Raw genomic sequence first — 11,900 nt, forward strand, 5'->3', positions numbered from 1 at the left:
CCGCCCTGTGCAATTCAAATCAAATTATATTTGTAACATGCGCCGAATATAACAGGTGTAGTAGACCTTACGGTGAAATGCTTACTTACGAGCCCTTAACCAGCAATGCAGTTCAAGAAATAGAGTTAAGAAAATATTTACTAAATAAAGTAAAAAATAAAATAAATAGTAACACAATACAATGAGGTTATATACAGGGGGTACAGGTACTGAGTCAATGTGCGAGGCTACAGGTTAGTCAAGGTAATTTGTAAAGACTATGCATAGATTTAAAAAAAAATAGCGAGTAGTAGCAGTGTAAGTCCAGACTTCCTGACGGGCCGACCCCAGGTGGTAAAAGTAGGCAACAACTCCTCTGCCACACTGATCCTCAACACAGGGGCCCCACAGGGGTGCCTGCTCAGCCCCCTCTTGTACTCCCCGTTCACCTATGACTGTGTGGCCATGCACTTCTCCAACTCAATCATCAAGTTTGCTGACACGACTGTTATGGGTCTGATTACCAACGATGAGACAGGGAGGAGGTGAGAGCCCTGGCTGAGTGGTGCCAGGAAAATAACCTCTCCCTCAACGTCAACAAAACAAAGGAGCTGATCGTGGAATACAGGAGGCAGCAGAGAGCCCACCCCCATCCACATCGACAGGGCCACAGTGGTAAGGGTAAAAAGCTTACACACCGACAGCGTGGTGAAGAAGGTGCAACAACGTGTCTTCAACCTCAGGAGGCTGAAAAATTCAGCTTGGCCCCTAAGACCTTCATGAACTTTCTGTCTGGTTGTATCACCGCTTTGTACGGCAACTGCACCGCCTGCAACCGCAGGGCTCTCCAGACGGTGGTGTAGTCAGCCCAACACATCACCGGGGGCACATTGCCTGCCCTCCAGGACATCTACAGCACCCGGTGTCACAGGATGGCCATGAAGATCATCAAGAACCTCAGCCACCCGAGCCACGGCCTGTTCATCCAGGTACCATCTGGAAGGCGGAGGCGGTACAGGTGTATCAAAGCTGGGGCCAAGAGACTGAAAAACAGCTTTTATCTCCTGGACATCAGACTGTTAAACAGTTATCAATAGCCAGCCTCCGCCCAGTACCCTGCCCTGAACCTTAGTTACTGTTAATAGCCGGCTACCACCCGGTAATCTACCCTTCCCAATGTATATACTCATTGAACACTGGTCCTCCACCCAAAGGACATTCAGCCAACTTGACACAACTTTGGGAAGCATTTGCCTCAACATGGACCATCATCCCTGTGGAACGCTTTCGACCCCTTGTAGAGTCCATGCCCTGACAAATTGAGGCTGTTCTGAGGTCAAAAGTGGATGCAACTCAATATTAGTAAGGTGTTCCTAATGTTCTGTACAGTCAGTGTGTATATAGGACCAGTCAAAAGTTTGGACACACCTACTCATTCAAGGGTTTTTCTTTATTTTTACTATTTTCTACATTGTAGAATAATAGTGAAGACATCAAAACTATGAAATAACACATGGAATCATGTAGCAACCAAAAAAGTGTTCTTCGAAGTAGTCACCCTTTTCCTTGATGACAGCTTTGCACACTCTTGGCATTCTCTCAACCAGCTTCATGAGGAATGTAAGTCTATGGAAGGGGGTGAGAACCATGAGCCTCCTAGGTTTTGTATTGGATTCAATGTACCCAGATGAGGTTGGAAAATTGCTCCCCTCCGGCTACCCTAGAAGGTGCTGTTAAGGCTAATGTAGACCTTTATTGCAAAACAGTGTTTTTTTAATTGATTATTTGGTGACGTGTATATATGTATGTGTGACATATAATATTATTGCATATTTTATTATTATAGTTTAATCTATGTATCACTATTTTTATCAAATTCACTGTGTAGGAAGGTCCTCCCCATCCTCCTCTGAGCCTCCACTGTGTTTTTCAGTATATGCTGCATTTTGCTATAGTATGTATTTCCTGTGTGCTTTTGCTGATAACCTTTCTGGCATTGTCGTTTTCCAGTACAAAGATGCCTTCATGAAGGCTAACCCGGGCTACAAGTGGTGCCCTGCCACCAACAAGCCAGTCAAGAGCCCCTGCCACACTGTCAGCAACACCCGCAATAAAGTGTGGTCCTTCCCTTCCAACTCCCCTAAGGGTTGTGCCACTGCCAAGAAAGTGCCCAAGACTGACAGCACACCACAGCTTAACTTCGCCATGGCAGGTGCGTCAAGTTTCCATTTCTGGGAAAAGGGCTAATAAAATACGTGTCATGTCTCGGCATAGCTGCCACTAAATGAATGTCAAATTTGTAAAATTATATTTTGTTCCTTCCCAGATCCCACGAAGATGGGTGGCCTAAGCATGCTACTGTTGGCTGGGGAGCATGCCCTTACTGCCAGAGAGGTATGCCATGTCATATCCACTAAATCATGGACTGTAGTGCTAAAATTAACCACCGGAGGACTTCAGAGGGTTATCTAAGGGTCTTTGAGACAATTTATGAAAAGGCCCAGTCTAGTGTTATCTTCAACTCGTCGAACTGAGTTTATTCTTGTTGTTGTTGCACAATTTTAATCTAGAAATCATAGTTTTAGTGGAAATATATCTGAGGCACTTAAGTCATTCTCACATTTGTTGGAAAAGCACTGTGAGATACAAATTTGAAGATCACATTATTCAAATGTTTATGCTGAATGTGTGAATTGAACCTCCACAGATTTCCTCCAGCTCATCACAATCTGGAGCCACAGATGTCACTAAGTACCCTGATAAATCCTCCCTATTCCAACTTGCTGAGGTAAAACCACCTGAAATGGGAAGGTTTTCTCTTTAACTTGTAACTATTACATAGGGCTTCCACGGCAAATACGCTCTGACACAACAGTTTATAGATTTGCCAATATGTGCACGTGTATCGAAAATAGCCTACATTAGATGGATTGTCTATTTGCATATACATGGTTTGGTTTGCTCTTACAGTACCCAACACATCACATAAAATTATACCATTCCCTAAAATGGTGGCACAAGGAAGTGAGGCTCATTCCTGTTTAACTGGGTCAGCCAACCCTCAATTGTGTCCCTTTTCAGATCTCTTCCAGCACGCGTCAGCCCAGTTTAATGGACACCGCTGGCAAAGGGAAGCCCTTGAGTTGGGGGGACCAGGCTGAAGTGGGTATTCTCAGGAAAAGGCTTGTCTACACATGATTTGGCTCAATGATATTGGCCTGTAACATTTTTATAGGCGATCTGCCAACTGCTAAGCATACTTGCATATGTATGGACTTTAATAATTCTACATGCTATTGTAATGCACTCTTAAGTAGTTTGTTTTTAAACTGAGTGGGATATCTTCCTGCTTACTGAAATCCACAACAAAATTAAAATACTGCCATTATTGGTGCGGGTATGCCTTAATGGTGCGGGTATGCCTTCTCAGTGCGGGTATGCCTTAAGGGAGGGCACAAATGATAGCATTTACTCTCTATTAACCATACTATACTGTTTAGTACAAATATACACAAGTTACAAATATGAACATGCATAAGCCCAGGTTCTTATCAATTTTCTCATTCACCTTTTTCCTCAGATGTGGTCTGGAACCTCACAGCTGGGAAAGCCTGACGTACCCACTGCCAATGTCAAGTCCCCTCTTTTTCAACTGGGAGAGGTACAGTCATTACACTGTCTCAAGTCTGCCACTCCACACTACTACATACTCTATAATGCTGTTGTATTGTCTTTATGATGTATTGTCTAATTCTCCTTTGTTGTGTATCAAAGCAGATCTCCTCTGATTCGAGCCAGTCGACTGCACCAGAGGGAAAGCAGTGTGGCCAGTCCGCTCTCTTCCAGCTTGCTGAGGTACTGCAGGCCCTCCCTCATTAAGGGTCTATTTAAGTCCATTTTGATATTTTTGAACTCTTGAAATACCCTACAGTGAAAATTATTCATAGTTAGCTCCAGCACTTTCACATCGATGTGACTACTGAAATGTTAGTTTCATATCAAATTTTATTAGTCACATGCGCCAAATACGACAGGTGTAGACCTTACAGTGAAATGCTTACTTACGAGCCCCTAACCAACAATAAGAAATAAAAGTAACAAGTAATTAAAAAGCAGCAGTAAAATAACAATAGCAATACTATATACAGGGGGGTACTGATACAAAGTCAATGTGCGAGGGCACCGGTTATTTGAGGTATTATGTACATGTAGGTAGAGTTATTAAAGTGACTATGCATAGATGACAACAGAGTAGTAGTGGTGTAAAGGGGAGGGGGGGGGGGCACTGCAAATAGTCTGGGTAGCCATTTGACTAGATGTTCAGGAGTCTTATGGCTTGGGGGTAGAAGCTTTTTAGAAGCCTCTTGTTATTTTCCCTCTGGTTGCACATTTAACATGCTGATAGAAATGTGGTAAAACGGATTTAAGTTTCCCTGTATTAAAGTCCCTCGCTACTAGGAGCACCGCCTCTGGGTGAGCGTTTTTATTATTTGCTTATGGAGGAATACAGCTCATTCAAATCTGTCTTAGTGCCAGCCTCTGACTGTGGTGGTATGTAAACAGCTACAAAGAATACAGATAAACTCTCTCGGTAGGTAGTGTCGTCTACAGCTTATCATGAGATACTCTACCTCAGGCGAGCAATAGCTCGAGACTTCCTTAGTTATCGTGCACCAGCTGTTGTATACAAAAATACATAGACTGCCGCCCCTTGTCTTACCAGACGCCACTGTTCTATCCTGCCGGTACATCATATAACCAGCCAGCTGTATGCTGTTGTCGTTCAGCCACGACTCCGTGAAGCATAAGATGTTCGTTTTTAATGTCCCGTTGGTAGTTTAATGTTCCGCGCAACTCGTCGATTTTATTGTCCAAAGATTGCATGTGAACTGTTTTCTTTTGTGTAGATGTGCTTGGCCTCCGAGGCAGGGAAGATGGAGACACAGGACGATACCTGCACCCCACACATCAAAACTGAGACGGTGGTCGAGGAGGCTAGGGACAACACCCCTGATCTTCCTCTCTCCTTTCCCCCGTCTTCCTCCTCCATGCCGACCGATGCTAGTCTCCTGCTGCTCAGCGGCCAAGCGGCCATAATCAAAAAGAAAAAAGACGCCAGCACCAGAGAGCCGGCCAAAGTGGTGGACAAAGACAAGAGCCCTGGTCCCGGCTCGCCCAAAAAGACCCTCAAGAAGCGACCGTCATCCGAGTCGGAGTTGGAGAGCCTCTTCTACACTATCGAAGCCGTGGCTAAAGGGGCCTGGGGCGACGCCGAGGAGGATATGCCCAAGAAGAAGGCTCGCACCGCCGCCGTTACCATTCTGGTAGAGTCCAGCTCACCCAAAAAGAGGGCCAAGCCCAAAGCCAAGAGGCCCCTGAAGGCTAAGGAAGATGAGAGAAATGTGAAGGACAAAGAGGACGACGGATGCATAGAGCTTCCATTGACAGTGGAGACGGTGGTGAATCCAGCAAGCCCCAAGACAGAGGCTAAGGAGGCCAATATTAGCAGCAGCACGGAGGAGCCCACCTCCCCTCCCAGCCCCCCGCGCATCAAGCACAAAGTCGGGGAGAGGGAACTGGAGGCCAACGCAGAGGGGTGTGGCTCCAGAAAGTCTGAGAGAAGCTGCAAGGGGGCGCTGTACAAGACCCTGGTTTCGGAAGGGATGCTGACCTCACTGAGGGCCAACGTGGACAGAGGTACGCATTAGTAACCCCCCTTACCCTGTCTCCACAATTACTATCTTAATATGCTGCTGATTTACGCCCATTCCGAGCAAGACCCAGGGTTTTAACTTAATTTTACTGGTGGCTACTCTAAAGTGTGTGTGTGTGTGTGTGTGTGTGTGTGTGTGTGTGTGTGTGTGTGTGTGTGTGTGTGTGTGTGTGTGTGTGTGTGTTAGGCAAAAGAGGTTCTTTTCGAAGTGCATCTGATGAAGGAGGCTGGACTGACGAGACCTGGGCTTTCTCACAGATGGGACCCAGTAATTTCAAGAAGCTTAAGAAGTCCAAATCTAAAGACGAGACCGCGCCAGGGTGAGTTGTCTGTCCAAGACCAATTTACCCCAAAAGTCCTCGGTTTTATCACTGAAAGATCACTAGTGGGAGCAGAATATAGTGAACAGACAATAATCCCATTTCTCAAGGGGCACATTCGTCATGCAAGGATTCACGTTTGTTGTTATTGAAGTGAGTGACGGAAGATTGGCTTTGTGCGCTCGGGGCTTGTTGCTCATTGAAGTTACGCTGCAAGTCTGTTCTATTAGTGAATTATTGGATGATGACAAATACTGAAATAATAATGTGTCTTTCATCACTAGCTCCACTTTCTTTGTGGTGTGATGGGGTCCTCTGTGTCGAAGTTAACATCTTCCTGTGAGGAACCCCTGAAGAGAGAGCAAATAGCCGCCCAGGTTAAGTTATGGGCACCCCATAACTGTTTGATATTTTTCATTTTGGCACATCTATAAGCATTAAGAATATTAAGATTGGTTCAGCGCATTAATAGTTTTAGGGGTTCCCAAAAGTCATTTTTTAATTTAAGCCCTTCTTAGATAATGAGCCACTTTTTAGGCTGATGAACCAATCTTCGGTTTTTGTTTCCTCTTCGGTTTAAGAAAAGTAGACAAACAAAAAAAAAAGTTGCCACCACTCAGTAATTGAGAAACATAGCAACAGTGGAGCTTACTTATCTGATCAAAGCACTCTTGAAACACGCAAGAGGAAACTTGGAAAAAAGCTATTATTGTGTTGGCATTTCTATAGAAATATAAAAATCAACAGGGACAAACAAATGAAATGTGTTTCCGCATGATGAAGGCCTGGAAAATGGCTGTGGGCATGTTCCACCTGTATCTAATCAACAACATGTATCAACTTTGCAGTTTGGGGAAACTAGAGGAGGAGTTTGAGAAGAAGTTCAACAGCCTGCCGCAGTACAGCCCTCTGACATTCGACAAAAAGAGCACTGTCGTCACCAAGAAGAAAACTGACATTAACACCGCCCTGGAGGAACAACCTCCAAAACCTGCCAAGGGTGAGCAGAAAATGTCACCGGAATGTTCACCAAAAGTTTCAATATGTTTTAACAGAAGCCGTCACTCCCCATTCCCATCCATACCCCATACCGCTCATGTTGCTCCTCACTTTCAGAAACTTGACCACTCTCTCATGACAAAAAAAATACCTTGTTACCATTTAACATTGCATGTCATTCTCTGGTCTCTTTTTGTTTCTTTTTTGTTATATCAGGTCCATCTCCATCTCAGAAAAATACTTTATTCCACAAGATTGTTAGCAAATACAAGGAGAAAAAGGAGAAGCCCAATACTTTGGACAAAGGTGAATTAGAGCGTAATGTAATATGTGTGTGCACTATTTAATCCAGTTGTGAATGTTCTTGGCATGATATTTACATATAGTTGGAGACAATGGATACATTACTCAATGTAAAAATGGACCATGTAAGTACCATACGCTTATATTGCATTATGACCCCTGCTACCATATGCTTACCTGATACCAAAAGCCATTATTTTAAAAAGACCCCTTGACACAGTAAATCTAGACACTTTGATTTTAGACACATTTAAAACATTCTTTCTTTAGTTGTTAGCGTAAATGAAAAAGTAATATCCTATGCATGCCATCTAGCAGAACCATTTTTTCAGTCAATTCATGATTTACTTTGATGTTTGGTGCCCAGATCTCAAGTTAGAATTTGAGTGGAAGAATTCTAAAATCCTTCTTGAAAAAGAATGGCTCTTTAAAAAAAAAATGTGCCCCATGTTTCCCCTCTCTTCTCAGACATAGCGATGCGTAGTGACTCCCCCATGTTAGACTCGGCTGCCAAGGCCACAAAGGCAAAGCCGAGCCCAGCCCCCTGTACCACCGCCACGCTGAACCCAGAAGCCATGGGAACTAGCCCTAGCGTGCCAGTGGGCAGCCAGAAAAGGAAGGCCAGGAAGAGCAAGATCACACACCTGGTGCGCTCGGCCGATGGCAGGGTGTCCCCAGCCGAAGGTGAGTGGTCTTTCCTAATAGTTTATTCTGCACATTATTAAATACATTGGATTTAAGTAAATATGTGAGCTGGAAAATGCCAAATGTTTTTTTTTAACCATTACAAATGACAGAAACGAGGTAGCAACGAGGGTTGTTCTGTCCATACCATTTTGAGAGGCCATTTTGAATTACCGGCAATAGCTTCATGGCGTCTTCTTTGGTCCATTTTAACACAGAGGACAAAGCCAGGGACCTGACCCCGGAGCAGGATGACAAGCCATTATCCCAAGATACTTTATGCAATGAAACAGGGTGTTACAGCGCATCCAAGCAAGAGGAGGCGGACAGGAGCAGTGCACCTGAAGACCTGCCTGCCTTCTTTAGCCTGGCTGCCCTTGCAGAGGTGGCAGCCATGGAGAACATTCACAGGTAGGCAGACAGAAATATATGACATGGGATGCACCTTTGCTTCAAGGTAGCTTATGCTTTTAAACTTTTTGAAACCCCCTGTGTTTAAAATGTTCTTTGTACACTGTGAAATGTTTTATTAGGGCTCCCAAGTAGCGCAGCATCTCAGTGCTAGAGGCATCACTACAGACGCTGATTCGATTCCAGGCTGTATCACAACCGGCCGTGATTGGGAGTCCCATAGGGCTGCGCACAATTGCCCAGCGTCGTCCGGGTTAGGGTTTGGCCGGGGTAGGCCGTCATTGTAAATAAGAATTTGTTCTTAACTGATTTGCCTAGTTAAATAAAGGTTAAATAAATAGAATTATTACCTTTCAATTTGTGTGCAATTATAACCAAGATAATCAGGTGCAGAGTTCCGAACTAATCAATTACCTTAATTTACCAATCAAGTACAACGGAGGAGCCAAAGCCTGAAGACACACGGGCCTCCAGGAATTGAGTTTGACACGTCTTCACTAACCAGACCACAAACCATTGGCCCAACACAAATGCCACACCACAAGTCTTTGCCAAGAACAAAAAGTACATACCTTGATTTGTTAACCTTTACCTTATTCTCTTCCTCCTATCTCAGAGGCCAGCATGTGATTGGTGACAGCCAGAAGAAGGACATGGCCAAGACCCCTGTGCTCATCTCCTGCGCTGACCAATGAAGTGGAGGAGCCTCTTGCCTCCGGCAAAACAGAATAGATGCTCGCTTGTTCGTTTAAATTTTTTAACCTCCAACTCCTCATCCTGTCCTGGAAGGAAGGAAAGAGACGGAACGTGACTCGTGGATGGACCCCTCTGTGGTGAATTAGCTCTAGAGCTCTGGTCTGAGGGGGAAAGAGTGGGTGAACTCACCTTCTCAGTGTTCTCCTGAACCCTTCCCTTGGCAGTAGGAGATCACATCGCCCCTCTTCCCAGACACTCCTGCCTAGAGGACCCTGTGGAAGAGGAAGACCAGTCCCTGAGAGCATGGCTTCCTTCTCCGTTAGAGGTAGTTGTGTTAACGTGTAACCTTTGTCTGATATTACGCCATTTTAAAGGTCAAGTTTTGCTAACAAAAATTGCATTTAAAAAAAGAAAGGAAACCTACGATAACATTTTCCCATTTCAACCACAGTTTCGCAAAGACTCCACCTAGCATACCTCGACGTAGGATGAGTCAGATATTGTGGTTTCCCGCACGACTTCATGCTTGAACTTAAACTAACACAGCCTGAGTAGATAGTCCTCGTGACTGAAAGGGTTCCAAGATACACAGACCTTACTTGTGTACCTTAATTTTAATTTGCCTATTTAGTGTGGTCTATAGATACAACAGACCTCTTAACCTTCCAGGCCATTAGCTTTTAAGCCATTTAGCATACACTCTTATCCAGAGCAACTTACAGGAGCAATTGGGATTAAGTGCCTTGCTCAAGGGCCCATCCATTTTTCACCTAGTCAGCTTGGGGATTTGAACCAGCAACCTTGCGGTTACTGGCCCAAAGCTCTTAACCGCTAGGCTACATGCCGCCCATGCACGTTGTAACCACTGTCAACCATTAAGATGCCATTGTCATGTATTCAATACTGATCTATCCCAAGCCTTCACGCCAGCTTAGCAACTGCTACTACGGTGGTCAGTTTGAACTCAACACATTGAGGCTCTTGCATTTAAACTTAAGCTTGCGTTTAAGTTTAGATGGGAGGCCTTTGGTTAGCATATTTTCAGTCTTTATCTGCCTGTTTACCTGGTGTTCAGCCCTATGTGATGACAAGCAAAGTTACTAACAGAATGGATGGTTCTCCATGGCCTTAACTCTCTCATCACGACCCTAACCGTACCACAACCACAACCTCTGCTCCTTATTTCTGACTACCATCCCATCCACCACGCAACCATTCACACAATTCTTACATCCGTTTGAATATACTTGAATGATGAAAATGCATTTTGTGTCAATACTTGATCTTATTGCAGTCTGCGTAGCATCTTCAAGGCTAATCCAAATGTGTGCTACTAGTTTCGTAAGAGTTTTTTAACAGACGCTGCACAAATTTTGAGCTTAACGTAGGAGACTCTTTTAAGATGTAACTTTTTCTTAGTAGGGCGATGTGTTTTCCCTCGTTTTGTTTTTCCTATTGGCCTTTTGAGATTTTCTTATGCCAAGTAATGGTCCACTCTTAGGCAATCAGAATAATCAAGGTTTTGCTTTTGAACGTATTTCAATAACAAGACAATGGTCGTTGCTTTTAACGCATTGTTTAAAAAAAAAAATGTTTTTATTGCATGTTCTAACCAAGGTAGAACAGGCTAGCATCCATTCCATATCCAGATAGCAGATCCTTGTGTCCATTCTTCTGTTTACAGTGTGTGAGCTGTAGTGGGGGACTCTTGACATATGCTCTGGGTGTAAGCTAATCAGATGGAGAAAGCTGTGTCAAGCTTATATAAGTAGTGTATGACGAACTCACATTGCAAGTCCCCACCGATATGTCCTCCATGAAGTTACCATCATACTATATTATTATTACTCTTTTGTTTCCAAGTTGACCAATGCTCTTTTTCTTAGTTTGTGCAGTAAATCACACTTCTCTCCTTGTCTTTTTCTCTTCGAGTTTCTCTTATTACATTGGAGCCTTCTCCTTCACTTAAGAGTTGTGTGCATTATGATGCTGTTGAACTAGATTTTGTATTTCTCCTTTATCTTGTGTTCCCAACCTCAGCGGTCTTTCCTGGGGCCTAGTTAACTGGATTAAGACTGTTGTGAAAAATCTCATACACAAAGTGATGCATATATGCCTACTGTACCTGTTAAACAAATGTGTACTGAGATGAGGTGCACTACTTCTAGAAAGGTAGTTTTCAACTATTCTTAAAGCAACTGCATTGCCATTTCTGGGCTATGTCTGAATGATGTGTGCTGTCGGCACAGCATGAACTTTAGAGGCTATTGGCTCTACCTTCTTATTGTCAATGGAGGTATTTAGTCTTCGCTAAGAGATTATAATGCCACAAAGTAGAATAAATTGAAAATATATTGAATAAATCCCTCCAGGATTGGGCTGACTTGTAGAGGGATATGCGCAATGCTGACTCTCTTCGCTGTATTTGTTAATTCATCCCTAAAAGCTGACAAAAGGACTGTGAACGAGCAGACCTAAAACATGACTTTCGAACTCAAAGGAAACTTCAACAAAGCTTTGAAACAAAAATGTAAGACTTTCCAGTTTTGAGAGAATAAATTCAAGGCTGACTAAAATCGTCCAAGCAGTAAACTACACATAGTTATTCCACTGATGGACATCAGTGTTGTTATTTCACAGAAATTAAGACATTGCCTTCCCCAAAAAGAGCAGAGATGTACATGCTTATAACAAGTGGTTTTCAGACATTTGCCAAAGAAAGGGGAAAGTTGTCTTTAAATGACAATTCTATTGAAAACGAAGGTTAGCATTGCAGTTGCACTGCATTTTCATGG

General features: G+C 43.7%; 1 protein-coding gene across 1 annotated transcript in view; it reads left to right on the plus strand.

Annotated features, from left to right (window-relative positions):
• The window catches only part of LOC120056973 (HMG box transcription factor BBX-like), a 39,020-nt gene extending 27,997 nt beyond the window's left edge, over nt 1–11,023 (plus strand). Inside the window, exons 5-17 of the mRNA XM_039005302.1 lie at nt 1,990–2,191; nt 2,306–2,373; nt 2,687–2,767; nt 3,061–3,141; nt 3,560–3,640; nt 3,754–3,834; nt 4,887–5,676; nt 5,880–6,012; nt 6,861–7,012; nt 7,228–7,317; nt 7,783–7,998; nt 8,217–8,409; nt 9,026–11,023. Of these exons, the coding sequence (XP_038861230.1) occupies nt 1,990–2,191; nt 2,306–2,373; nt 2,687–2,767; nt 3,061–3,141; nt 3,560–3,640; nt 3,754–3,834; nt 4,887–5,676; nt 5,880–6,012; nt 6,861–7,012; nt 7,228–7,317; nt 7,783–7,998; nt 8,217–8,409; nt 9,026–9,104 (2,247 nt within the window). The 3' untranslated portion in view covers nt 9,105–11,023. The remainder of the gene's footprint in view (nt 1–1,989; nt 2,192–2,305; nt 2,374–2,686; nt 2,768–3,060; nt 3,142–3,559; nt 3,641–3,753; nt 3,835–4,886; nt 5,677–5,879; nt 6,013–6,860; nt 7,013–7,227; nt 7,318–7,782; nt 7,999–8,216; nt 8,410–9,025) is intronic.
• Nucleotides 11,024–11,900: the final 877 nt, after the last annotated feature.

Source organism: Salvelinus namaycush, chromosome 12 (assembly GCF_016432855.1).
Source record: "Salvelinus namaycush isolate Seneca chromosome 12, SaNama_1.0, whole genome shotgun sequence".
Lineage (NCBI taxonomy): Eukaryota > Metazoa > Chordata > Actinopteri > Salmoniformes > Salmonidae > Salvelinus > Salvelinus namaycush.